The following is a 24,453-nucleotide window of genomic DNA, read 5'->3' as shown; positions in this document are numbered from 1 at the left end:
ACAATGCAGCACGTCGTCCTCCGTCCACCAGCAGCGGGTATGAGGGTCCGGGGTTTCAGCACCAAAATGTTAGAGTGGTTCTCACTTTAACTTATTTTGCAAGAACCACACGGGAGACAGTATGCCCTTTTAAACACTTGCAAGTGGAGAGTCATTCGTCGCTGTGCATACAGCGATGATCGAATGAGGTCTGACTCAGGCCTCTTGCAAGAGCATTTTTATTGAGAGAAACAGGGTGGGGGTGAGAGAGGGGGTGAGAGTGGACAGGATGGGGTTGAAGCCCCTGGCCTCTGATCAAATCATAGCAGGGGGTATTTTACGATGTTGTGTAAACAGAACAACTTTGATTGCGTCCTCTGCAGCTGGTCAATCAGTTTAAAGGATCTTAGCACTTTGTTCTACTACTTTGTTAAGACAGGACAAGTTTGGTTAATTATTACAGGTTACATTCCAACATAATCATAGGATCAAACTAATCTATCAACCCTAACACCGAGGATTGCATCAAATCTAATCATGCCTCCAAAGGAAGCAAGTGGGAGCAGTAACGCCACCCTAAAACACAAAGACGCTCCTAAAGCAATGCGATACTGAGCGCCCGGCGCGCTGCGGTTGCGCGATTGGACCAAATTAAGCTCCCTGCGCACTGAGGCCCACTTAAATTTTGGAAAGTACATTAGGAATTAAAAAATATTTTCCAAATTTTAGTGACCACCAGGGCTGTGGACTCGGTCGGATTTTTGCACCGAGTCCGAGTCCGGCCTCTTGACCACCGAGTCTGAGTCCGAGTCCGGCTGTACATTTTTTCTGTTAATTAATGTGACTGCTTAATCTTTATTCAAGGCTAATTTAGATCAAAATCTAAATAATGATATAAGCTGGGTGACATAATCGTCCTTGACATTGGTACATAATGTAAACATTAGCCTAAGTGCAACTCAACGTGGCCGCATTGATCGTAAGCAGGGCTGTGAACAGTATTCCTACGTGCATTCTCAGCAGCATGATGAAAATAAAATTGAACGTATTTTTTTTTATTGTCGGACTCGGTGGACTCGGTCAAAATCAGCACCGAGTCCGAGTCCAGCAAAACTGACTGAGTCCGACCGAGTCCGAGTCCACAGCCCTGGTGACCACTCTGTCACAATAATGCGACCAGCGTGGTGCAGTTGCGCGGTCGGCGATGCGCTACGGTTGCGCGTTCGGCGGTGCGCTGCAGTTGCGCGATTGGACAAAAATGTGCAAATGAAAAGATGCTTAAAAAGGCGTTTTTTGTTTTTTTTGTGTTTAGAATGGATGAATACTTTTTCCATTATTTGTAATGGGAAAATATAATTCGGAATTCCAACGATTCACTTCTCGAACAGCCTTCTGGAACGGATTGTGTTCGAAAACCGAGGCTCCACTGTATTTTGATAATTTAGATACAGGGTGATCAATGTGACATTTGAGTTGAGTGCATCATCTATGAAGACCCCCCTAATTTTGTGGCATGGACTCTTTATATATATATATATATATATATATATATATATATATATATATATATATATATATATATATTTAATGCGGCCCGGTGGCGCACTGGTTAGCACGTCCGCCTCACAGTTAGGAGGGTGCCGGTTCGATTCCACCTCCGACCCTCCCTCTGTGGAGTTTGCATGTTCTCCCCGTGCCCGCATGGGTTTTCTCCGGGCACTCCGGTTTCCTCCTACATCCCATAAAAGGCCAATTGTGCACTCCAAATTGCCCTTAGGTGTGAGTGCGAGAGCAGGTGGTTGTTCGTCTCTGTGTGCCCGGCGATCGGCAGGCAACCGGTTCAATATTTATATATACCGTATTGGCCCGAATATAAGGCGGTGTTTTTTGCATTGAAATAAGACTGAAAAAGTGGGGGTCGTCTTAGATTCGGGGTCTAGACATTATACCCATTCACAACGCTAGATGGCGCCAGATATCTTCAAAGCGAATGCTGAACTTAATTCCCCAGGCCAAAGTCAACCCCTATCACCAAGCATAAAAATAAAAATAGCGGTAGCACGAACAAGAAAAATAAAAAATAGCGGCAAGAAAGAAAAAAGAGAATAAGAGAAGAGATAACAGAAAATGGAGAAACAGTAGCTTTATTTACATTTCAAAAACCCTGCGGTGTATCCAGCGTTCATGCATTCACATTTACAAATGGTATTGCACTTTAGTTTACATATTTAAATGTTCAGATATTAAGATGTGATAGACAGTTCTTGCATGATTTGAATGAGGCAAAATAACATGCTTTTTCACTTGAATATATTGTTATAATCATTTGTTTCAGATGTACTGTAATTATTTTCTGTATAAAAATTAAATATGGTGTTCAAAAAGTCTTTTTTCAATCTTGAGTCTTGAAAAGGAGGGGGTCGTGTTATAATCAGGGTCGTCTTATATTCGGGCCAATATGGTATATATATATATAAATAGTACACAGGTAGAGCTAGCCTCCTCTTAGGCTGTTAGAGCACATTCTATTTATAGCTCAAGTGGAAAAAATAATAATGATAACCAGAAAATGCAATTTCTGGAGAAATTGCGTGTGAAGGCGAAGAAACTGAATAACTTCTGGGGGATACTGCAGAATGATGTTGGAACGAGTTGAATTACTTGAGAAATGTAGAAATTAGAAGTGTAAAATGAAATTTTGGAGAATTTGGGGTGAATTTAAAAATTGTAAATGTGTAAATATGTAAACTGTAGCAGGCGGGGTGAGGCTCCCAGAGAGGATCCCTCTCCCGCGGAGCAAGGGGAGGATTTGCCCCGCTTATGTATGGGTCTGCTTATGTACTTTAATCAATGAGGTTTGAGCATATCTGTTTTTGTAGCTAGGCAGGACTTTTTGTATTTCGACCCCATTCCTTCAATACACACACACATATATATATATATATATATATATATATATATATATATATATATATATATATATATATATATATATATAAAATTATTATTACCGTATTTTCCGGACTATACGTTTTTTCATAGTTTGGGTGGGGTGGCGACTTATACTGAGGAGCGACTTATATGTGAATTTTTTCACAAATTTTCAAAATAAAAAAAAAGTGAAACCACGATAAACAAACCGCGATGTAGCAAGGGATTACTGTAATTTGAATTTCAAGTGACGTCAGTAGCGTGCCCCTCCGTGAGTCGTCACCTTACCGTGGTGGAGTGGTTTTCGTGTCCCAATGATCCTAGGAGCCATGTTGTCTGGGGCTTCATGCTCCTGGTAAGGTCACCCATGACAAAAGGGTCCTAGGTGAGGGGCCAGACAAAGAACGGCTCAAAAAGCCCCTTATGAAGAAAAACATATATGGACTCAGATTTCGCTCGCCCGGACACGGGTCATCGGGGCCCCCCTCTCGAGCCAGGCCTGGAGGTGGGGCTCGAAGGCGAGCGTTTGGTGGCTGGGCCTTTGCCCATGGGGCCCGGCCGGGCACAGCCCAAAAAGGAAACGTGGGTCCCCATTTCCATGGATTCACCACCTGTGGGAGGGGCCAAAGGGGTTGGGTGCATTGTGAGCTGGGTGGCAGCCAAAGGCAGGGATCTTGGCGGTCCGATCCCCAGCTGCAGAAGCTGGCTCTTGGGACATGGAATGTCACCTCTCTGGCTGTAAAGGACCCCGAACTGGTGTGCGAGGCAGACTCGATATAGTCAGACTTGCCGCCACACACAGTTTGGGTTCCGGTACTAGCCCTCTCAAAAGGGGCTGGACTCTCTTCCACTCTGGAGTTGCCCACGGTGAGAGGCGTCGAGCAGGTGTGGGTATACTTATTGCCCCCCAGCTGGGCGCCTGCACATAGGGGTTCACCCCGGTGAACGAGAGGGGAGTCTCCCTCCGCCTGTGGGTGGGGGGACGTGTCCTGACTGTTGTTTGTGTCTATGCACCAAACAGCAGCTCAGAGTACCCACCCTTCTTGGGGTCTCTGGAGGAAGTGCTGGAGAGTGCTCCTTCTGGGGACTCCATTGTTCTACTGGGTGACTTCAATGCTCACGTGGGCAATGACAGTGAGACCTGGAAGGGCGTGATTGGGAGGGACAGCCCCCCCGATCTGAACCTGAGCGATGTTCTATTTTTGGACTTCTGTGCTCGACACGGATTTTCTATAATGAACACCATGTTCAAACATTAGGGTGTCCATGTGTGCACTTGGCACCAGGACACCCTAGGCCACAATTCAATGATCGATTTTGTAGTCGTGTCATCGGATTTGCAGCCGCATGTTTTGGATACTCAGGTGAAGAGAGGGGCGGAGCTGTCAACTGATCACCACCTGGTGGTGGGTTGGCTCCGATGGTGGGGGAAGATGCCGGTCCGACCTGGCAGGCCCAAACGCTCTGTGAGGGTCTGCTGAGAACGTCTGGCAGAATCCCCTGTCAGGAAGATCATCAACTCCCACCTCCGGCAAAGCTTTTCCCATGTCCCGGGGGAGGCGGGGGACATTGAGTCCAAGCGGACCATGTTCTGCGCCTCCATTGTTGAGGCGGCCGACCGGAACTATGGCAGTAAGGTCGTTGGTGCCTTTCGTGGCGGCAATCCCCGAACCCGCTGGTGGACACTGGCAGTAAGGGATGCCGTCAAGCTGAAGAAGGAGTCCTATTGGGCCGTTTTGGCCTGCGGGACTCCGGAGGCAGCTGACAGGTACCAGATGGCCAAGTGGAACGCGGCTTCAGCGGTGGCTGAGGCAAAAACCCGGGCGTGGGAGGAGTTTGGCGAGGCCATGGAGAATGACTTCTGGACGGCTTCGAGGAAATTCTGGTCCACCATCCGGCGTCTCAGGAGTGGGAAGCAGTGCAACGTCAACAAGGTTTACAGTGGGGGTGGTGTGCTGCTGACCTCGACTCGGGACGTTGTGAGTCGGTGGGGAGAATACTTCGAAGACCTCAATTCCACCGACATGCCTTCCATTGAGGAGGCAGGGCCTGGAGACTCTGAGGCGGACTCTCCAATCTCTGGGGTCGAAGTCACTGATGTAGTTAAAAAACTCCTCGGTGGCAAGGCCCCGGGGTGGATGAGATCCGCCCGGAGTTCTTAAAGGCTCTGGATGTTGTGGGGTTTTCATGGCTGACACGCCTCTACAACATTGCGTGGACACCGGGGACAGTGCCTCTGGATTGGCAGACTGGGGTGGTGGTTCCCCTCTATATGAAGGAGGACCGGAGGGTGTGTTCCAATTACAGGGGAATCACACTCCTCAGCCTCCTTGGTAAGGTCAATTCAGGGGTGCTGGAGAGGAGGGTTCGTCGGGAGGTCGAATCTCGGATTCAGGGGGAGCAGTGTGGCTTTCGTCCTGGCCGTGGAACAGTGGACCAGCTCTACACCCTCGGCAGGATCCTCGAGGGGGCATGGGCGTTCGCCCAATCAGTCCACGTGTGTTTTGTGGACTTGGAGAAGACGTTCGACCGTGTCCCTCGGGAGGTTCTGTGGTGGGTGCTTCGGGAGTACGGGGTGCCGAGCCAACTGATAAGGGCGGTTTGGTCCCTGTATTACAGATGCCAGAATTTGGTCTGCATTTCTGGCAGTAAGTTGGATTCGTTCCCAGCGAAAGTTGGACTCCACCAAGGCTGCCCTTTGTCACCGATTCTGTTCATAATTTTTATGGACAGAATTTCTAGGCGCAGCCAAGGCGTTGAGAGGGTCCGGTTCGGGGATCTCAGCATCGCGTCTCTGCTTTTTGGCAGACGACGTAGGGCTGTTGGCTTCTTCAGGCCGTGATATCCAGCTCTCACTGGAGCGGTTCGCAGCTGAGTGTGAAGAGGTCGGGATGAAGGTCAGAACCTCCAAATCCGAGTCCATGGTCCTAGGTCGGAAAAGGGTGAAATGCCCTCTCCGGACCGGAAATGAGATATTGCCCCAAGTGGAGGAGTTGGGGTCTTGTTCATGAGTGAGGGGAGGATGGAGCGCGAGATCGACAGGCGGATCGGTGCAGCGTCGGCAGTAATGCGGACTCTGTACCGGACTGTCGTGGTAAAGAGAGAGCTGAGCCAAAAGGCAAAGCTCTCAATTTACCGGTCGATGTACGCTCCTACCCTGGCTGACAGGGATCAAAAGACATCCCTATCACTAAAAAGGAAGAACCTAGATCAAAGGAAAGATAAACTCGTAAAGGCGAGGCCTCCAGGTCTGGCAGGCCAAGGCTTCACTTAAATTATTCCAATAGGTCTCTTTCAATGCAAGTGAGATTCTTCACACCCCACACCTCAGGCCGAAAGATGTACGCCTCCCTTTCCAGTCACCATTTGTAGAGATGAAAAGATTTCTGAAACACTCCTTAACAAGCAGGACTTTGCCCACAGACGTGAGAACACTGCTTTGAAAAGTGAAATTTGACCAAGCACTTCTTTGAAGTTCTGATGTTGTCCAATGATTTGTGTGGATTGATGCATCCAACAACGAAACATTTTGATCTCTCCACTTCGGCATCCTTGAGTTGTTTGGACTACCAAAGTCTCACAGAGTAATAAACAAAGCACATTCGTCTTAAACATGTCCACCATGTTTATTACTCGGATTTCCGTTTGGCAACACCCTTTACCTTATTTGGTTTGTCCCGCCACAACAGATGTGATGTAGTAGATTTAAAAAAAAAACGTCATGGGAAACAGATAAATCTGAACAAAGTTAAAAAATAGCCCCCAAAACGATCATAACAGTATCTCTGCAGCACCTGGATGGATATATATTACAATTTTCTACACTTTTGGATACTCCAGATACACAAGGAAATTATTTTACAGTATCTCACAAAAGTACACCCCTCTCATTTCGGCAATGTTTTAATTATATCTTGTCATGGGACAACACTGAAGAAATGACACTTTGATCCAATATTAAGTAGTCACTGTAGAGCTTGGATAGCAAAGTAAATTTAATGTTACTTCAAAGTAACTGAAAATACAACAATGAATGTGTAAATTGCTGAGAACAAAAGTGAGTACATCCCAACTGAAAATCCAAAAATTAAGCCAAATTTGGGACCAATTAGGCATTTTTCCTCCCTGTGTAATGCGACTAGTTAGTGTCATGAGGTGTTAGGTGTGATTGGGGATTAGGTGTATTAAATTGGGTATTTTCACTCTCATACTGGTCACAGGAAGTTCAACATGGCACCTCATGGCAAAGAACTCTCTGAGGATCTAAAAAAAAGAATTATTGCTCTACATAAAGATGGCCTAGGCTATAAGAAGATTGCCAACACCCTGAAACTGAGCTGTAGCACGGTGGCGAAGACCATACAGCAGTTTAAGAAGACAAGTTCCATCCAAAACAGGCCTCGCTATGGTCAACCAAAGAAGTTGATTGCGCGCGCTCAGCATCATATATTCAGAGGTTGGCTTTGGAAAACAGTCGTATGAGTGCTGCCAGCATTGCTGTCGAGGTTGAAGGGGTGGTCAGTCTGTCTTTGCTCAGACCATATGCCACACACTGCATTCAATTGGTCTGCATGGAAAAAAGCCTCTTCTAAAAAAGATGGACAAGGAAGCTCGCAAAAGGTTTGCTGAAGACAAGCAGACTAAGGATATGGGTTACTGGAACCATGCTCTGTGGTCTGATGAGACCAAGATAAACATATTCGGTTCAGATGCTGTCCAGCGTGTGTGGTGGCAACCAGGTGAAGAGTACAAAGACAATGCCCAACCATGTCTTGGTTGGACATCTGAACTCATGACTACTTCAACATATCACAAGGATTAGCCTCTCTGTGGCAGATTTAAGAGCAAGAAATGAGCAGCCTCTTCAGCTGAAGTACCCTGACTTGTTTATTTCCTTTTACCAGTCACCAACTTAAGCAAACATGACATGTTCTGAGAGGCTTTATGTAAGCTGAATTGTTCATACATGCATTGTTACATAGTCAATTGAAATTGGTAAGGGTTCATTTGAATTAAATTTCCCCTAAAGTCCACGTATAGGGTACTCCCACTGCCGGCTATCCAAAAAGGAGGTGCTTTAAACGGTCACACTCAGCTGAAGGGTCGACCTCCTTGCTGGAAATCCGGTTCTACCAATCTTTTCAACAAGCCAATGTGACGCGGTGCGGGTGGGTCGAGCCTCCTGGCTGAGCCACAAGCCAGCTGACATTTTTGCGTTTGTCAATTTCCATCTTTGATTGTTGTCCATTTTAATTGATTGTCTTTACAACTATTTCCATTAGGGAAATTGTGTCAGTTTTTTTGTGCTAACTGAATATCTGAATAAGAGAAAAGGATCAGCAGACAAAAAATACAAGTGAGGCAGAATATTGATTTTTCTCGCAAGGAGTGCGATACAAATTGCTTTCTACAATCCGACTACACACTAAAAATCTGTTGACACTCCTCGCTCTTTTTATTTGGAATGCCCTACCCACAGTGTGAGACGATTAGCCGTTGAGGGGGGGGGGGGAGAGATTGTGGCTTCGTCTCATAAGAAAAGAAACAAAAAGTGACGCACAAAGTGTTGCGTGCAGATATGGCTATATCAGCAAAACAGTTTAAGCAATATTCCGAGAGATAAAAAGAGAAAGTGACGTTCTTTAAGGAAGATCAGAAGGTTCATGACGCATCGTTTGACGTGTTGTTTTCACGATCCGTTCTGGTGGACGCTGAGATGTCAGCAGTATCTTGTTTGACACAACCGTCATCTCGCCCCTGACCCAGCCGTAATCCTTCTGTTCCGTTATACAAGATAAGAATAAGCAAGGCAAAGGAGCAAGCATACTGATCAGTAACATTATGAATAAGTACTCATTAGAGAACGCATGATAACATATATATACAATTTTTCTAACAATTCCCCCCTGTTTATCATAATTTCTCGGGGACTAACTTATCACCCATATGGCCACTTCAAAAGATTTTCAGCCAAGGGATCACATTTCGCAAGAACTAACTTACACTTGGGAGGAAATTGAGTCTTAATCGTCAAAGCCAGAGTCAGGAAACAAATCGGACAGGTTTACCACAATAGATTCGCTGACAGTCGTCACAAGAGAAAGAACTCCCGTCGATCGAAAGGTCATCCCTATGGAGTAACGGAAAAGTCTCAGCTGGTGGAGAGATAGCAGTTGTAATTAGCTTATTAATTAAGGATCGGAGACAAGGAATGCAGCAACATCCACACAGGTTCAAAATGGCAGCGAAAACGGCAATGGAGACCAGGACCGAGGAAACCAGGGTGCGGTACTTTCCGAACACGTTCAACCAGTCGGTCCAAACCTCCGTGTTCACCCCACTGTGTTCCTTCATCTTCCCATTCAAGGTCCGCAAACCCTCAAGGGCCCGGGACAGGCTTCCGTCGGCTGCAGTATTATTTGGAATAAATGTGCAACATTGCTCACCAAACATGGCACAGATACCGCCCTCTTTTGAGAGTAGCATGTCAAGGGCCATTCGATTCTGGAAAGCCATGAGGGAAGTAGCGGCCAGTTGGGAGTGGACCGCCTTGAAACCCGCCTCGGTCCAGTTTCCAAGCCTCTGCACGTTGTAGTGGATGTAGTTAATTCTGTCAACATTTTTGTTAAGAGTACACCACCAACACAGGGCGGATTCAAAACCAGCTGCTATCTGATTCACCAGCTTATACTCATCCGGTACTCCTCTAGGAACACCAATGGCGTCTATGTAAGTTGGATTAGCTGCACCCTGCCATTCGGCGTTTCGCTTCGTTTTCGGCCAGTATTTGGGCACTACGGACTTAGCAAAAGATGTTAGATCATAAGAGGACATTGGTATCAAATGAACAGGAAACAATAGGGTCACCAAAGCGCAAATTCCAGAGCTGTTTAAAGGCAACCTATCATAAAGTTTGTTACTATTACACCAAAACCAAATATCACTACGAGCAATGGGCAAAAAAGGGGCAGTGACATTGGTCATGGACCCACACCATGGAGTAGGTAGGGCGCCGAGCTTCTCACCAGTACCAGGTAATCTAATGCATGTAAAATTACCCTTAGCTACATCGGACGAAAAAAGGGGTTTATATTTTGTCATAGAGGCAACAGGGTAAACCTTATCCCATTTAAAACAATCATGAGTGGGTGAAATGGATGAGTTTAACATTAAAACAACAGCACACTTAGGAACTATATTTGCAGGTATGATTTTCAAAAGAGGTCTTGGACCCATTTTGGAGCCATTTTTGCGGCTTGTTCAGCCATAAGAAGCCAGTTGTTGGTTTGACTGCTTATTCCTGTGGAGGCTACAAAATAGCTGTCTATATCAGTGAGGAGCATACTTGTGATTTTTGCTCCTGCTGACAGGGTGTAATTATTTGTAACGGGACGGTCTGCGATCGACATTGTTTTGTTAATGCAAATAGCAATAGGAAAGTGAGGATCAATTCCAGAGGACCAAGCCCACAGTTGAAAACCCCAACAAGAAGTGCTAAACAAAGTGGCATTTGGAGGACGAATTTGACCATCAGGGAGTGTAAGAGTCAAAAGGAGGCTTGTGCCCTGATTTTTCAAAGTTACTCGTTTAGCAAAGAACACAGCCTCTTCACTGGAACCAGAGGGCCAAAAATCTTGCGTTTGTGTGGTGACAAGGGTGCCCCAGTCGGTGCTAACCGGGTGACCAGTTAAATACCACCAATATCCGAGCCATTTATCCCCAGTAGTGGGGTGACCATTTCAAAAACCTTTCAAACTTTTCATCGGTAAAATAATAGAAGAAGATGTATTAGGAGCCACAGTAAACATTAATGAGTTATTGTAAGTCCAAGACAAAAGCCATGGTACGCAAGTTGGAACGCGGACGGTTTCTGGTGTACAAACAACATGATCGAAAGGGGATTTTGTGTTGCGCTTATGTCTAGCATTTTTTTCCCATGAGCCATATTGATCAGAATCAGCGTTGGTAGTTGCCTGAGAGAAGAATGTTCGAGGCTCATGGTACTCTATCCATACAAATAAAATAACCCCCGAAAAAAATATAATGGTAACACAAACCAGCAAAAGCAACCAAAAGCGCATGGTAGACTTTGCGCAGGCTACAGCCCGATTAAAGCACTCACCAAATGACTCTCTAATGCTCATGTTTTTGGATCTCCTCAGAGTCAACACCCTGAGCTTCGGGTTGGTGTCTTGTAAATTGGCTTCTGCTAGCTTTTGTGTCAACCCTGGATCTTGGCACCAGGATCAGGCACTATTACCAGACTTTGCTCACCTTCTGTACTTAGGTTGGGTCTGCAGAGATCACCTTTTTACAATGAGATAAATGAATCCATGTGTTGTGTTCAGCTATTTTCAAAGCATTAGGTGTCGTGAGTAATACCAAAAAGGGACCTTCCCACTTGGGTGAATGCCAATTCTTCCTCTTGATACTCTTGATCAAAACCCAGTCTCCTGGTACCACTTTGGGGTCTTCCTGTGGAGAAATGGGTTCATCATCAGTGTTATTGGTTAGATTCTTTTGACGTTCCAACATTTTTCTCATGTAATCAGCTAATGTGGCTTCCTCGGGGATCTCCCATGTGTTCTTTAACTGAGGAAGCCTGTAAGGTCTTCCAAACATAGTTTCATAGGGAGTTAGCCCTGTTGTACTTGTAATATTTATGTACATTTTGACCAGGTCTAAGCACTGAGTCCATAGTCGTTTGGTTTCTTCCATACATTTCTTTAATCTGTTTTTTATAGTCGCGTTAGATCTCTCAACAAGGCCAGCTGATTGTGGATGATAAGAACAATGGTTCTTTAAATTTATGTGGAACATTCTCCCAATGTTATGCACTATTTGATTTACAAAGTGTGGACCATTGTCGCTGTAATTTTTTCTGGAATACCGTACCTTGGAATGATGTCTTTGCATAAGGCTTTTGCCACTGTGAGTGCATCAGCATGTTTGGTAGGAAATGTTTCTACCCATTTAGAAAATGCGTCTATTATGACCAAACAATATTCTTTCCCTTCACATTTATGTATTTGAATATAATCCATATGTATTGTCTGAAACGGATACAATGGAGTCGGGAATTTCCCTCTTTGAGGTCTTAAATTGCCTTCTGGGTTATGTTTAGCACAGATCAAACACGGTCTGCAAAATTGTTGTGAGAAAGCTGCAAAGCCGTATGTTGTATAAATAGCTTCAACTTGTTTCACCATACCCCCCGTCGAGACATGGGTGACCCCATGACTCGAAATAGCAGCCCATTTGAACAAGTTACGAGGCAAGACAGGTTTGCCCAAAGGTCACACAAAAAGACCATCAGTGTTTTTAGTTGCACCTCGTTTTTCCCAAGAGAGTCGTTCCTGGGAGGGGCTCTGAGACTGCATGTCAAGCAACACATCAGGGGAGATGTGTGACATCGAATCATGATCAGTGAGAGACGAGAGGACATGGAGCAGGCCTTCTGCAGCGGCCTTAGCGGATTTGTCAGTAAAAGCATTACCAAGAGAAACAGGATCAGATCTTGCAATGTGAGCAGCACATTTGCAAACCGCCACCTTTAAAGGTAGCTGGACAGCGTCCAAAAGTTGAGTTAGTAATGTGGAATGGGTGACGGGCTTCCCTGTAGAAGTTATCATGCCACGGTTGCTCCACTGCTGAGCAAAAACCTGCACTGTAGCAAAAGCATACTGACTATCAGTCCAGATAGTGACGGACTTGTTTGCAAACAATTTGCAGGCCCCAGTCAAAGCAATGAGCTCAGCGGCCTGTGCTGACATATAGGATGGCAGTTTAGCAGCCTCCAAGACTTCGTCGGCAGTAACAATGGAATACCCAGTAAGGGTCACACCAGATTCGTTTTTCTTAGAAGACCCATCAACAAAAACCACATGACCATCTGGCAGAGGCGTATCTTCCAAATCAGGCCGAGCCTTTGCAGTCTGTTGGGCAGCATCGACACAATCATGGAATTCGCCGTCGTCAGGAAGGGGAATGAGAATGGCAGGATTGAGTGTCGTGCATCTTTCAACGGTCAGGTGCGGCTGAGACAGCAACGTAGCCATGCAAGAAAGATGACGTGCAGGCGACAGAAAGGTCATATTAGTCTGTAGCAGAAGAGCCGAGACAGCATGAGGAACTTTCAGTGTTAAAGGATGAAACAACACAACATCAGCACTGCTCTCCACAGCCATGGAGGCCGCCACCACGGCCCTCACGCATGGTGGGAGAGCACATGCAACACTGTCCAGTTTAGAGGAATAAAAAGCAATAGGTCACAACTTTGAGCCATGTGATTGGAGCAAAACAGAGGTCATGTAATGACCTTTGCAGTCAACAGTTTGGACAAATGCCTTATCATAGTTGGGTAAGGCTAGAGTGGAGCTGGATACCAAAGTCTGTTTGATCAAAACAAAAGCATCCTCAGCTTCAGGAGTCCATTTTAAGTGAGTGGACATTGAGATGTTTTCCACATACATCAATTTGGACAGAGGAGCAACAATTTGGGCATAATCAAGTATCCAGCTTCTACAATAACCTGTGAGACCCAAAAAAGACATCATTTGTTTCTTTGTGAGTGGCTTAGGAGCTTGCAAAATAGAGGCTTTTCTGCTCTCAACTATAGATTGACCTTGGGAACTTAGATTGTGGCCTGAATACTTAATTTCAGTGGACCACAGTTGAAGCTTGTTCTTGCTGACCTTGTGGCCTTCACTTGCCAAGTGATGCAGCACTGCAAGCGTGTCTTTCTGGCAAGAGGCAAAATCAGGAGATGCTATTAAAATGTCATCAACATAGAGCAAGATTTGACTTCCCATTGGCGGGACAAATTTAGCCATGCTGGCTGCCATCACCTGCGAGTAAATTGTCGGGCTTTCACAGTACCCTTGTGGTAACCTTGTAAAGGTGTACCTTGAGCCAGCATATGTAAATGCAAACCAAAACTGACTCTCTTCTGCAATAGGGACAGAGAAAATAGCATTGCTAATGTCAATCACTGTAAAGATTTTCGCATCAGGTGTCAATGAATTCAACAAGGTATGCGGGTCAGGGACACAAGGTGCTCTCTGAATAACAGCATTGTTTACAGCTTGCAAGTCTTGCACCATTCTCCACCCCACAGAAGGGGGCACCTTCTTTACAGGGAAAATTGGAGTATTGCAAGGAGAATCAGGGCAAGGAACAATGACACCTGGTTTTAGCAAATCAGAGATAACATGTGCAATACCCTGAAAAGCATCAGGTTTTAAAGGATACTGCCTCACACAAGGGCGGTATTCAGTTCCAGGTCTTATGACAACAGGAAGCGCACCTTTCACTAAACCAACGTCAGAAGGACCCGTAGACCAAAGATGACTTGGGACCTCAGCGAGGATGTGCTCGTCATCAGACTTCAACACAAAATCTCAAAATGAGGGTGTTTGTTCAACACAAGAATCAGCATGGATTCCACTAATAAATGCAAAGTATATATAGTCATATTTTGTTTGAAGAGCTTGGTGGAAGGACTATAAAAGGAGTCAGGATTAACCTGAGTCCAGTCAGAAGCTGCCAAGGCATCACCAGCCATAAATCCCAAACTTTGCCACGTTGCAGTGTGAGACCTGTAGAGAGAGATGTGGAGCGGAGTGGGAGACACGTGCAACTTCTGAACAGCAGGGGGAGCCGTTTGTATGACTACACAAGCACGGCTTTCACCATCATGCAGAAGGAAAGATGTTGTCAAAGTGGCAGGTGTAGCAGCCTCAAGCATGTTCTCGTAGTTGTGATCAGGACCAGGTGTGTCTTTATGCCACATAGTTATGTGTAGTTTATTTGCTTCCATTGCCTGTTCAGGGCAGTGCAAAAGAGTGGCCGCACGGGCCAAAAGAGGGGAACCAAATTCCATCACTTCTGCATCAGCCAAATCCAATGAATAAAAGTAGTAGCAGTGAAATTGACCAAAAGTCTGTAACTGGTGTCGCCTTTTGACAACAATTTGATCGTTAAGAGACACAAGGGAAAGCCCAAGGGCAGTGAGAGCATCTCTACCTAGCAAATTAATAGGGCAACTGGGCATCAGCAAAATGGGAATGCAACAACTTCCCCCTTCTGGGTCCCGTATCCAAACTGGTCGAGACTGGGGAACTGGGGTTGCCAGCCCATTTGCTGCTCTCACCCAAAAAGTTTTACCGCTTTTTTGCACATCTGCAGGTATGTCACGACATGTGGTCACACATGCCCGAGTCACACAAAAAAGTTATTGGAGTCCCGTTTGCCATTAGAGTTATCACTGGCTTCTCAATATTGTTCATCAACAAATCTTGAATGTTCAAATCTACATCAACAGGGGGAGCTGTTGGCAAGGCAGTTGTTTCAACTGTAGTTTGACTGTCGGCTAGTCATAAGGGAGGTTTACTCTCGCCCTTGCCTGGGCAGTTTCTTGCTATATGGCCTTTTTTCCCACATGACCAGCAAATAGGAGGTTCAGCATTGTATCGTTTTGACTGACCTGAGGCGGGCTGGTCATTTGTTTTATAATTGGGAGAACCACGACTATACCCCCCGCTACCTTTGCCACGGAATTTGTTGCGTGGTTCGAAGGTCTTATTTTGATAGAACACTTCAGACTGCTCTCCATTAACCAAAAAATGGTGCCTGTTTTCCCTTTCTCTTTTGCTCTTTCTGAATTGACAACTTTTTCGGCGTATATAGCATGATCAATGAACTGTGGCAAGGTAGATGTCGGGAAAGTGATCATATGTTTAGTGATCCAGTTTTGGATTGCTGGTCGCGAATTTGCATGTAGAGCATTTTTGAGTTGTTGGTCATAAACATCAATTCCATGCTCCAAGCTACTATTGGCTTTGAACACTCTTTCTAGTCTGTGTCTAAAGTCTTCAAACAACTCATCTTCTTTTTGTTTGGTTCGGCCAATGTAATTTGCTCTACGTTCGAATTTTATTTTTATCCTGCCCAATAGTTGGTCAATTTCTGTTTGTAATGGCACCCCGTTAAATTCCAATGGACGGCCCCGGGAATCAAAGGGATTCCAGGTGCCTTTAACGCTTGCCCAATGTTTGGTTAAAGATGCCATGAAAACCTGTTGTACTTCATCGCCTCTCAAATTATAGGAAGCAATGAGTTGTTTCATGTCGATACAGTATTTGGACCTGATGGCGGCGCGTGCACACGCAGCGGCCACTCTCTGTCCCGTTCGGTGTTTTGTGAGTGTTTACTGAGTTTTGTCTGGCAGTTTTGTGTGTGTTCGTTTCGTGTGATACGTCGTGCTACTAGTGCGGCGGGCATGTTCTGCTCAACATCGGCGGAAGTGGGTTTTATGGCGTTCTGGACTTTGGTGCTGAGAGATTAAGGGCGCTCGGACTGCTTCGTCATGGAGCGACGCCGGACTGGCCTGCTCTTCCTCCCCCGGTTGGACTGCGTCGTGAGCTCGGACTGCTCCGTCCTGGAGCATTGTTGGGATGCGTTGGCAGCGGGTCTGCGAGGCAGCGGAAGAGGGGCCAGCGCGAAGACGTCGGGCCAGGCTTGCGGCCAACCCAGCTCGCCCAGCCGTGCCTTCCATTCTCCTGGCGTACGTTCGTTCGCGGGACGACAAGATGGGTTGCGTTCGCCTGATAGGATCCACGAACCGGACAGTGCGTGCCTGCTGTGTGCTCGTGTTCGCAGTGGCCTAGTTGACTGTCATCTTTCCGGACTCTGCTGTGCATCGGGAGCGGCTAGCGTGCTATCACTCTTATATGTTCATCTTCTTGTTTTATTTTTCCTGTGTTGTTTACTTGTATGTGCGTTGTGAACTCTGTCTTGTCACCCTGGGATAGTGAGAAACGTAATTTCGATCTCTTTGTATGTCTTGACATGTGGAGGAATTGACAATAAAGGAGACTTTGACTTTGACTTTGTATTGATCAACATCTTCAGTGGGCAACGCTATGCCCTCAATTGCTGACTTTATATCAGCTTGGGTCCATGTTCTGTATACTAAAATTGTGGGTCCTCCATCATCATGAGGATTGGCCACTTCAATCATCGGGTATGCGTCAGTCGAGGGACCCAACTTAGCACGGCTCCGCGTCAACATACCACGAGCAGAATCACTATATTCAGGAGGATGATCTGTGCTTGGTAATTTGGGGTACAGAGACGGAAAAATTGGTTCGCTTTGGCGTGCTGCAATCTCCGTCTTTATAATTTGATCATTTTTCTCATCCTCATTCATCGCATTGTCAGCTTCGGCCTTCAAGCGAGCCCGCGCTGACACTGTCTCATCATCTTCCTGCCTGTGCAACAGCAAGTTGTTTTTTATCTTTTCTTCGTCTTCCTTATCTTTCAATTTTCCTCTCATCTGCCCACATTTTCTCTTCTCAGCTTCCAATTCCCATTGTACTATTAGATAATATCCGTCTTTATTCTTCTTTACGCCACATTTAGCATCAATTGATTGCTTTAGGTTATTCAACGAATTTGTTTTCAGCTGACCATCAAATTTGTAATCGGTTATCCATTTGTCAAGATATTTTACATTTACGGGGTCGACCTCTTCCATCAATTTCCAATCTTTGCATTTTAATTCATGTCGGGGTAGCGGCTTTTGTTTGCTATTTGATTTTCCCATGGTTTATTTTCTAAATTTCGGAGTTGGCAATTCGAATGGCACCTACAGTGTCCTAAAGCCAACTTTATTCACAGGACAGTGGTTAAATGTTCGATGTGTGGTGAGTCTCCTTTCACCTTCCCGGAGGAATCGGAGAGTCCTTGCTTTCGTCCACACAAAGCCACTGTTTACAATCCTGTGTGTTTATATAGAGGAGAGCTCAAATGAGGTCACTCTCAGTCAAACCATACACACACACACACACACACACACACACACACACACACACACACACACACACAATGCGCACTTTTATCGTCTCACAGGCAAGCAGGGGAATCCGCCCTCCCGTGGATTTTAACAAACTCTTTAACCTTCCTATTGTGTAAGAAAAAAATTATTTTTGCCTTTTTCTTGAAGTAGATATAAAACCTATCTTTTCATGGATAAGGGAGCCAAACCAGCTAAACAAGAGTTAAGAAAAACACAACAGATGGCAGCAGAAAGCTAACACATTAGGAAGGTTAAGTTTGGAGGCCCCACGACACCTCAGTGGAATTTAACTGCTCCAAATTACCTGTACTTTTTTAGAAAACAGAGGAGTCCGCCCTCCCGTGGAATTTAACTGACTTTTACGTCAGGGGACTCCACCATCCCATGCAGAATTTAACTGTTTCTAATTGCACTTGATAGGGTCTAAAATTGTCAAGGTTTTAAGTGACCTCTTGTCACCGCACTTTCATTCCTTTTAACAGAATCAATATTCGTACTCACAGTCTGCTGGTTCTTTTCCTCGGATGTTCTCGTCAACCACTCTGGCGTCCAGCCGACTGATCGAGTCAGCCCCGTGAAAAGGGTTTCTTTATATGCCTTGGCCAAGGACTTGTCCTGCGTCGAAAAGTCAGCCGGAACCCCGAAATAGGTCTATTGAGACTCCGGGACGAGCCCCCAAAAATCTGTCAGGTTTTTTGTGCTAACTGAATATCTGAATAAGAGAAAAGGATCAGCAGACAAAAAATACAAGTGAGGCAGATTTTTCTCGCGAGGAGTGCGACACAGATTGCTTTCTACAATCCGACTACACACTAAAAATCTGTTTACACTCCTCGCTCTTTTTATTTGGAATGCCCTACCCACAGTGTGAGACGATTCGCCCTTGAAGGGGGGGAAAAAGAGATTGTGGCTTCGTCTCATAAGAAAAGAAACAAAAAGTGACGCACAAAGTGTTGCGTGCAGATATGGCTATATCAGCAAAACAGTTTAAGCAATATTCCGAGAGATAAAAAGAGAAAGTGACGTTCTTTAAGGAAGATCAGAAGGTTCATGACGCATCGTTTGACGTGTTGTTTTCACGATCCGTTCTGGTGGACGCTGAGATGTCAGCAGTATCTTGTTTGACACAACCGTCATCTCGCCTCTGACCCAGCCGTAGTCCTTCTGTTCCGTTATACAAGATAAGGATAAGCAAGGCAAAGGAGCAAGCATACTGAACGGTAACATTATAAATAAGTACTCATTAGAGAACGCATGATAACATACATATATACAATTTTTCTAACAAATTGTGATGTCTTTCTTTTGTGACATAGTCAGGCTGATGTCCGCCCAAAATGTTGGTGGCAGTAGGTGTTTCGCCATTCTGGTCCAAAATATCGTTAAATCTCATCATTCTCATTATTCTTGATACAATTCTATCACATAAGTGCCAATGTTGGCTCACTTCCCTTTAATTGTTTGATAAAATAATTATCAGTAACTTCCCTAAAACACGCATATTAGCGTGGGCAAAGTTGCCTTATAGCAATGGTTCCCAAAGTGGGCGGTACCGCCCCCCTGTGGGCGGTGGAAAGATCTGGGGGGGCGGTGAGGACGAAAGGGGCGGTAGGGGGGCGGTAGGGGGGCGGTGAGGACGAAGGGGGCGGTAGGGGGGCGGCAGTCCGAAGTCAGAAGTTGAAGGGGGCGGTAGGGGGGCGGCAGTCTGAAGTCGAAGTCAGAAGTTCGAACGTTTGTTTGACGACACAGTCGACGGGGGGGGGGGGGGGGGACGATTTGTACACAACATGTGCGGTAGGACGAGTCAGTCGACGGGGGGGGGGGGGGGGGGCGCTAGGAATTCACTGGGGAGCCAAGGGGGCGCTAGCCTGAAAAAGTTTGGGAACCACTGCCTTATAGTCATTCAACCATCCTCCACTAATACAGATCGCCTTGAATTGTTCACAATTTGGTTTTACGCCATGACAAAAAAAAATCTCTTTTTGTGTTTCTTTAGGTGCAGTATCCTGATCAATTGGATTGGAAGGTTTTTGATGGACAACTATTTGATTTGAATTGTTTACAATGTTTCAACTCCAAACACCAAAGGACCCATACTGTCCAGCAGACATCTGATCTTAGTAGGAAGTGCTTGTTAGGGTGTGGGTTTTTCGGCCAATATACTCAAAAATCTCAAAACCTTCAAATATCAGTGACCTAAGATTTTTCTATAGGTCAAACAAAAGTTTCTATTTCCAATTTAAGTGCATTGTTGCTTTTTCTAAAAATCAATTGCTGGCTAATAAAGAGGGAAACAGTGTAGGCACGAGAGTAATGTATGTGGAAGTGCAAGCCTGAAAACGTGCTTAGATTGTTGTTAACATCGTAGAAATATTAAATTAGTGGAGACGCTGTGGCCCAATAAAAGTAATCTTAAAAGCTGGTGATTTTACCTTGAACTGATGTTACCTTACCCTTCTGCAAATTACTCGGCATAATATTTTTTAGTGTTTGTGTAATTTTGCCTATGAAAATTTAAAGGACATGAATTACACCCAAACCATTTTCTGAAGTTTGGCACCATCAGTTATTCTTTGTCAATGCAATCTCTGATGCAGCTCATATGTCAGGCGATCTGAATCGCTTGCCTTTTTTTTTTTTTTTTTCTTCAATGTCCACATGTAGAAAAAGCACGCTTCTAGATTGGCACATTTATGTACTGCTGTGCCTAATATGTATGTTGGATTGAAAGCAAGTTGTATTCATCTATTATTTTTCTGAAACAGTTGCAGATACTCTGCATTCAGATCTCGGTTTCATATGACTGTAAGATCACAAAAAAAGTTTTCAAATTTGGCTTGACTTATAAGCAAGTGCACTTCAGAATGACAAGTGGAAGGCTAATGTCTTGAACTGTTTCAAATGTTTCTTTCAAAAGACAGGTTTTCCCCTGTCTACTCATTTGCTACATCCAACTCCCTTATTTTGATATATCCAACAGATCAAATGGAACATGTTAAGTTATGATGTTAAACAAAAAATATCTTTTGAGCATTCAAGCTACAATTCTGAATTCATTGATTACTGCGGAGTACTTGATGCCAATGTTTTGTGGGTAACACCATAATTGCATTTTTTTGGTGATTTTTTTTTTTTGTGAATTTCGTTGCTGAAACAACTTTATTTTTTGTATTGGTATCTGGACTTTTCTTGAGATCATGTATTTTTGTCCAATAGAAGAGGGATAACCTAGTTCATGTTATCCCTCCATTCTCTTTTGATTCATTTGATGTGCAAAGTTGTTCTCAATTTAAATTTTGTTTCTATAAATCCTAATTTGAATTTACAATTCCACTTGGTACACCAGTAAGAACATTTAACTGAATGACAACTCCCACAGCATTGCAGATGAGAACCAAAACATCACTCCACAGTTAGGGAGGGATGCCTGGTGGCAGTCATAAGAGTGAAGGGCAGGGTCCAGACTCTTCTCCCCTGCCCCATTCCGTGAACCTGTCCAGAAGACCTTTGCGACTCTCACGCTATGTTCCTGTATCAGCAGCCACTTTCTTCCTGGTTGGCTCAACCACACTGTTCTTCTGCTTCACGTAAGTGTTTTACACCCATGCACATATCGCAATGAGTCCCTAAAATGTGGCACACGTAAATAGCCATGCAAAACACGCACGCACGCACGCACGCACGCACGCACACTTTCTAGTTTGTCAACCGCCAAACTTTCTTTTCAGTCGTATTGGGCCGAGGGCGCATTTTGTGCATTTTAAAGATTCCCAACGAGGGAGGACTTTTTTGTTAACATACACTATTTTTCAACAAATCAAACAAAAAATGTTGTTGCACTCTTGCACGTTTTGTATTCATTGGTAAGTTTGTGTATGATCCGGCAAATCGAGCAAACAGCTAGTAGTTGTAGTTATTGTCCAATGAAAAGCCTCAAAATGTGTTTTGTTTCTGGGTTCTTTTTTTTTTTTTGCCAGTGTCTGGTTGGATATGCACATGGGTAGACTACAGTCAGTGGTTGGATTTAATATCCGCTTTAAACTAGCGCAATCAGAGTTGATAATTCGCTGTCTGTTATACATCGCACAACACAACCTAGACCAAACCTGGGCAAAGTACGGCCCGCGGGCCACATCCGGCCCTTTGTGCGTCCCTGTCCTGCCCGCATGAGGCCAATCGTAATTTAATTTTTTTTTTTTTTTTAAAATTAGTGTCGTGCGTACAATACAACTGTTTCGCTTTTACTTTGAAAGGCGTCGCACTTCCGTGTAGCGTGTGTGCGTGCATGTGAGCTGTGCGTGAAGGTGAACAGTGCGAAGTAATGCTGCCCGAGAAACATGTGCAGACCCTCAGAAAAGAAAAGTTGACAAGGAGCGCCGTGTTTTCAACAAGACATGGACTGCCAAGTATTTCTTTACAGAAATGAAAGGTAAAGCCATGTGCCTGATTTGTGGTACAAAGGTCGCTGTGTTTAAAGAATATAATTTGAGTTGCCACTACACGACCAAGCATGAGAAAAAATACATGTGTCTGATAAACAGGGCGCATCAGAGGCTGATGCATTGCTAGCAACTGCAAGCCCAACAAGGACGTTTTATCAAACTTCACACCCAGAGATGAAGCGGCTTTGTCATTTGAGGAAAAGTTAAAGAAGTTAAGAATAAATTGTACTGATTAATAATTATTTTTTTATTTTACCTTTACACCACAATTTTACATAGCTTAATATAAATATAAACAGAATAATTGTATTCTTCTAATTACCAGTACCAACTATTTAAAATAAATAATTTAGTGCATTTTACAATGGAAGCAAATTGAGCAGGTTTAAGTTATCGTAGGTGTGGCCCTCTGACACAACTCAAGTTTTTCATGTGGCCCCTTCTAAAAATTAATTGCCCACCCCTGACCTAGACACTTTACTAAAATAACACTTTTGTGCATCAATCACTTTTAGAAATGTTGCAAGCTTGATTAGGAAGAGTCCTCACTGTCATCCTTTGTTTTGAAAATTTAAGTCTTCTGTAACATTAAGGATGAACTCAAAATGTTGTTAACATTGCACCTCTATACTACGGAATGCGTCCAATTTGATACAAACACTTCTGATCCTTATTGCATCACCTTATGGTAAACACTTTCCTCGAAACCCTCTTGTGTACAATCTTGATACTTTTTTTCTACATATCGGTGGATACATTTCTCAATATAACAATTAGGACACTGTACAAGGGACAATAAAAGATGGCCTGCTTCAACTACCGTAATTTCACAACCATAGGGCGCACATAAACGCCTTCAATTTTCTCAAAAAACGAAGGTGCGCATTTTAAGAAGGTGCACCTTTTGTGTGGACCAAATTCAAAAATCTGTAAAGTTCCTTTGTGTGGCTTCCGTAATATACAGGCTGAGACGTAGATCGGGACAAAAAAAAAAAAACAGTCAGAGGCCTAGACGTAACACGTAGAGGAGTACGTACCTTCGCCACCATTGTTTTGTGTGGCTTCCGCCACGTAGATTTGGACAAAAAAAACAATCACAGGACTAGACGTGTCACGTAAAGGAGTACAGTACACACAGATACGTAACATTCAGGCACCCGATGAACCAATCAGAGGAAATTACGTTTTACATCGATTGAAGCAGTAAACCAATCAGACGATTGGATGTAACCCGTAGAGGAGTACGTACCTGCACCGCCATTGGTAAATAAATATTATCGTTTAAGCAGAGTACGCACCTCTGCCGCCATTGATAAATAAATACTACTGTTTGTGCAAATTTGTAAAGTTGTTTTGTGTGGCTTCCGCCACACATAGACGTAATGAACAGGCGTAACCCGATGAACCAATCAGAGGACATTACGTTTTACGTAGCTCGGGGCCGGTACCTCCGCCGCATTAACGATGATGATGATGATGATAGAACTTTATTCATCCCACAGCGGGGAAATCTACTTGTCACAGCAGTGAACAAAAGTGCAAGATTACAAGTGCCAAATTTAAAAAAGGATAAATAACAGACAAGGTCAAAGACAAGTGCCACTAGTAGCAGTAGAGACGAAACACAATTTTATCAGGCGCCACGCATGTTGTAGAGTCTGACAGCAGTGGGAATGAAGGACCTGCGGAATCTTTCCTTCCTACACCGTGGGTGTAATAGTCTGCTGCTAAAGGAGCTGCCCAGGGACCGCACAAAGTCATGGAGGGGGTGAGAGGTGTTGTCCATGATGGATTTCAGCTTAGTTAACATCCTCCTCTCACCCACAACCTCAATGGAGTCCAGGGGACAGCCCAGGACAGAGCTCGCTCTCCTGACCATCTTATTTAGTCTCCCCGTGTCCCGATCCGTACTGCTCCCACCCCAGCAGACCACAGCATAGAGGATGGCTGAGGCCACCACAGAGTCATAGAAGGTCCTGAGAAGAGCCCTGCACACACCAAAGATCCTCAGTCTCCTCAGCAGGTGGAGGTGACTCTGGCCCTTCTTGTACAGGGCGTGGGTGTGATCAGTCCAGTTTGTTGTTAAGGCCAACACCCAGAAATTTGTAGCTCTTCACTACCTCAATGTCAGATCCCTGGATGTTCACCGGAGTGAAGTGGGGTGCTGTCCTCCCGAAGCTCACAATCATCTCCTTCGTCTTGCTGGTGTTCAGCTGAAGCTGGTTGAGCTCACACCAGCTGACA

At 44.7% G+C, this 24,453-nt stretch overlaps 1 protein-coding gene across 21 annotated transcripts in view; it reads left to right on the top strand.

The window, feature by feature from the left end:
- Window positions 1-24,453, top strand: part of LOC148398573 (palmitoyltransferase ZDHHC5-A-like) — a 247,889-nt gene that overhangs the window by 16,753 nt on the left and 206,683 nt on the right. For 15 of the 21 annotated variants that reach the window (XR_015857906.1, XR_015857907.1, XM_088372917.1 and 12 more), the window contains one exon: window positions 19,764-21,354. Coding sequence is in view for 16 of the 21 variants with exons in the window: in XM_088372917.1 (XP_088229043.1) it covers window positions 21,191-21,354 (164 nt within the window). In the remaining 5 variants the exon portion in view is untranslated. Of the gene's footprint in view, window positions 1-19,763; window positions 21,355-24,453 lie in introns of those variants that run through there. The other 6 variants (XM_088372915.1, XM_088372916.1, XM_088372910.1 and 3 more) reach the window with 3 other exon arrangements.

Source organism: Syngnathus floridae, chromosome 4 (genome assembly GCF_059516105.1).
Source record: "Syngnathus floridae isolate MCC-2025c chromosome 4, RoL_Sflo_1.0, whole genome shotgun sequence".
Classification (NCBI taxonomy): domain Eukaryota; kingdom Metazoa; phylum Chordata; class Actinopteri; order Syngnathiformes; family Syngnathidae; genus Syngnathus; species Syngnathus floridae.
This window is presented reverse-complemented; position numbering and strand designations above follow the sequence as displayed.